We start from the raw sequence: 4,273 nt of genomic DNA, 5'->3' as shown, positions 1-4,273 counted from the left end.
TCAATATAAATTTTCCTTGTACCTGTTTAGGTTTATCGCATTCGGAGCACCAGCAGCAAGTAGAGGTGCCCTTTGCTAAAGGCATTGTTGGTGTTATAAATATAAATAAATACACACACACGCAATATATATATATATAATATATATATATATATATATATATATATGAATAAAGTCTAATAATAAGGCATAATATCATAAAAAAAACATTTTATATCAACTTTAAACATTTATTTTTTATTTCACTATCCATAAGATTTAGCTATAATCCCAGCCTTCATTCAGTGGAAATACTTGCTAATCTTAATGCTAAAAGCAGAAAAGTTAATAACCATGGCATGGGATATGTTAATACACTACATAAAAAGTACAAACAGAAACATGAAATAAGATTATATTGGTTGTTGGGAAAGGACTTCGTTTTTATAGACATTTTGTCAAGTTATTTTCATATCAAAAACAAATAAATCATGTATTGGCTGTTCTGATTGAAATTTTTTTGTCATATTTCTGGTAGTAGCATAATTCCTATACCATAAACTTTTTGGTCGTTATTGGCAAAAAACTGATCAGTGTTTTTTGAACTCATTTGAGGTAAATGTTTTACAGCTAACATTTTTTTTAGTGACCAGAACAAATAATGGTCCGATGATGCCAGGTTTGGAGATTTGATGGATGTTGCAATGAACGTTTTTGGCGATGAGCAAACTTATGTGAGGTGGTGTGTCTTGCAATACTATACTTAGCAATTGCTTGCTTCATCAGCAATTGCGCGAAAAAAATTGATAATTTTCATGACTTTTCAGACGGGGAACGCGGACGCCAGTGCGGCGACACAGGTTTCTTTCTATGAGAACCATACATGGAGCTTCAAGAAAAATTCCATATCTTTTAAGTGGTGATGTATTATTATAGGGTTAAGTATAATGTTAGCTTGAACAAAATACAATGAATCCTCTGTTGTAAAAAAAAACAAAGTGGCTTTCCGAACAACCTTATATATTGACACAGTTTTTTTCTTGAGTCAATTTTTGTTGTTATATAAGTATTTACGTCTATTATTTATAAATGAGTTTATAATGTTCATGGGGATCAATATGTTGATATCATTTTCATCAATTTCTGTCCATGAACATTTTTGACTGAATTTTGTTTGAGATTTTTTGCTGAACATATTTGGTTAGATATTTGATGGATTTGAAGGAATTAAACTTTTCCCAATTTGATCAATTTTCTTTATTTTATTTTTTCACAATGTGGCATTCAAAATACATGTAATTAAATTTTCCACATTATGTAGAAATAATGAAATTTATTTTGACAAGTAATTTGCTGTTGTTTCTAAAATAGCTCAAACACCAAACATTTGCTATCTACTATAATAAAAAATGGCATTTTTGTTCAGAAATGATTGGGCACAGCTAGTAATTATAAATATTTTTTCAATATTTAACTATGCAGATGTAAAAATAAAATTAAAAAAAAAAAGGATAGTCAATACGTCAGGTGTATGTATAACGCACTGAGAGATTCGTTTTGACTATAAACAATATCATCATGCAATGTTTCATTAAAATCCAGTTGTGTAAACCTAAATATCAGTTGTTTTAATTGATTTAATTTTAAGAAAAGTTGTGAAAATAAGTTTGAAAAATTACAACTGATTGTAGCTATAAAAGTAATAGATAAATTATTTATACCTTCACATTTATCCCTGCATATGAAGGACCTGATTTGATATCTCCTATAACAACATTAATATCATCATCGGATTCACTATCACTATCTGCATTTGAATCATGTTTGCTTTCTTCTTCTCCATTCTCATTATCTCTCTGGTCAATAGGTTCCTGAACATCAAAGTGTTCCTATAAATGAAAGTATTATAAGGTTACTATGGTTTTTCTCATCATGAAGAACAGGGTCATATTTTCCAAAATATAATTAATTTACCCAATACTAGGGAGTACTCAATACTAGATATATATACCCAGTAAAAACCGGGCGGCGGTAGCAATCTGAAGTACACATTGATTATACATGGGTGTCACAGCACCGAAGGAATGCTTGGAGATTTCACAGTGCCGACGCTCACGTCACACGGTGTTTACTGGGTATATATATATATATATATATATATATATATATATATATATATATATGGAAATGGGAAAAACTCTCACACTACTTCTTTCCTGAATCGAGTCGGAGTTTGACTCAGCTCACGGACCTGCCCTAGGGCAGCACTACCCATTATTATTATTATAAATATATATATATATATATTATATATATATATATAAATATAAATATATAGTTTTCTTAAAAAATATTTCATAAAATAGTTACTATTTACTATTGACGACTAGATAGTGTTACAGTAAAGCTGTAATTTTTAATTACTTTAGTTCTGTCACTATTCCCAAAGTAAATACTCTCAATTTAAATTTAATTAAACCAAAATAAACTTTAAAACTGCACATATTTTCCACCTCACTGAAAGGTCGTTTATCATTACGAGCATGGTACTGAAATTATGATGGTAAAATATATGAAGCAAAAACTAAAAACATTTACATGACGTTAAAACAAATCTCAGTTAAGAAATTTTGGCAAAATTAGTTCCAGAATTGTCAATGATAGAATTAGTTACCTCATCTACATGTTCATTATGTGACTCTTCTTTCTCCTCCACAGGTTCTCGCTCACAATTATTTTCGTTTGTTTCTTCTTGATTTATTATCATTCTCTTTTGCTACATGATCTTGAGAGTCAGCATTGGATTCCCCATAAAGCCAGCTATCTTCTTTCCTGAATCATCAGCCATCTCCAGAGAAATATGACTTATTCCACAACTTAACACATTTTCAGAATTCAACAAATGCACTTTTATTCGCCCCGAAAGCTACAAACTTTTACTAATGTTAGAGCCCTAAACAATACTAAAATTTAATTTGGTAAGAGCCAATAAAAGCGGCAAAACTGCCGGTAATGCTAATTTATGTCTGACATTAACAGACAATGTAATAATGCTTTTGCCGATATTTTCATTTGCAGGGTTACCAGAAAAGAATCGCTATGTGTGTGACAATGAAATTGTATAATGGCCCGTCTCCATAGATAAGTAAATATAAGTAGATCGCTATCTGAGGCCATTTGACATTACCTCCATTTTAATATTTTTAGCGATCTGAAGAAGGCAGCACTTGTTCAGTATATAAATCAACCGCTGGTACTATTCCTAGATATGGTTCGCATACGTAATTCAAAATAAGAAAACCTAAATAATTACTTATATTGGAAATGAGAAAAAAAACATACGAAGTACAAAATATATTTTCAAATATATCACAAACATTTTTACATAACAATTAAAATTTTTATAAATGTAATAATCAATATATACATAATAATAAGTATTATAATTTTACAATTATAAGTAACTAAAAAAAGTATTCACAATGGTATGATAAATTTACAAGGAACGATCAATATGAATTACTTAATGATCAACAATATATAACAACTACACAGAAATATTGTAAAAGCTTTCATAAGTATAATGAATTTACACGAACTGACTAATATTCATTTCTTACTGACTAATAATAATATATTAAAAAGAGAAGAGAAAAGTATAGAGTCTAAGTATGTATAGTTTATAGAGTATATACTATAGATAATGGAATAGTATAATTAGAAGAAATGATAAATAATAAAAAAATTTAAAAAGTTAAATCCTACAGACATAAAATATATATATTGATATCAAAATTGATGAAAAACTAAATTCCAAGAATTAAAATTCATTTATGAGTCATTCTTCTTTAACATTAACTTTGCATTTGATAGTTATTTTGCTTTCCAATCAATCATTAATAAAGCTGCATTCTACAAAATCTTGAATTTCTTATGATTCGATTGTGTCAATAGAACAGTGCAGCAGTTCTTTTGGCTGGAATGTTAAGAATATTTCTGAGCATCTTATACTCTGTTGCAATTTATACCTTGAATTGTTGCATTGTTTGTCTATCCTTCTTAACTCCCTCAACATATAATGGATGTGTCATACATTTTGCATGCCCTCGGCATCCTTAGTCACTAGATTCTGCTGCAATTTGTATTCCCAAGAACATCTAATAAACATAACATGTAATATAATATCAAGTCGTAATAGCAAATGGTATTACAATATTCAGAATTATTATTACCCTTTCCACTGGAGTTGCAGAGTGTTCTCCTGGGCATATATCAGATTGTCTTTCTCTTCTTA

General features: G+C 29.2%; 1 protein-coding gene across 1 annotated transcript; it reads right to left on the bottom strand.

Moving 5' to 3' along the window:
* LOC113371309 lies at positions 1-2,746 on the bottom strand. Its single transcript, XM_026611943.1, has 3 exons — positions 2,654-2,746; positions 1,701-1,868; positions 1-75 (listed from the first exon to the last, which is right to left on the bottom strand). Exons 1-3 carry the CDS (start codon positions 2,744-2,746, stop codon positions 1-3), a joined length of 336 nt encoding a protein of 111 aa, XP_026467728.1.
* Positions 2,747-4,273: the final 1,527 nt, after the last annotated feature.

The sequence above is a fragment of the Ctenocephalides felis genome, unplaced genomic scaffold, assembly GCF_003426905.1.
Source record: "Ctenocephalides felis isolate EL2017-DRISC unplaced genomic scaffold, ASM342690v1 CF-g0.4_SCAFFOLD_01492, whole genome shotgun sequence".
NCBI lineage: Eukaryota > Metazoa > Arthropoda > Insecta > Siphonaptera > Pulicidae > Ctenocephalides > Ctenocephalides felis.
The sequence above is the reverse complement of the archived record's forward strand: the minus strand, read 5'-3'. Positions and strand labels throughout refer to the sequence as shown.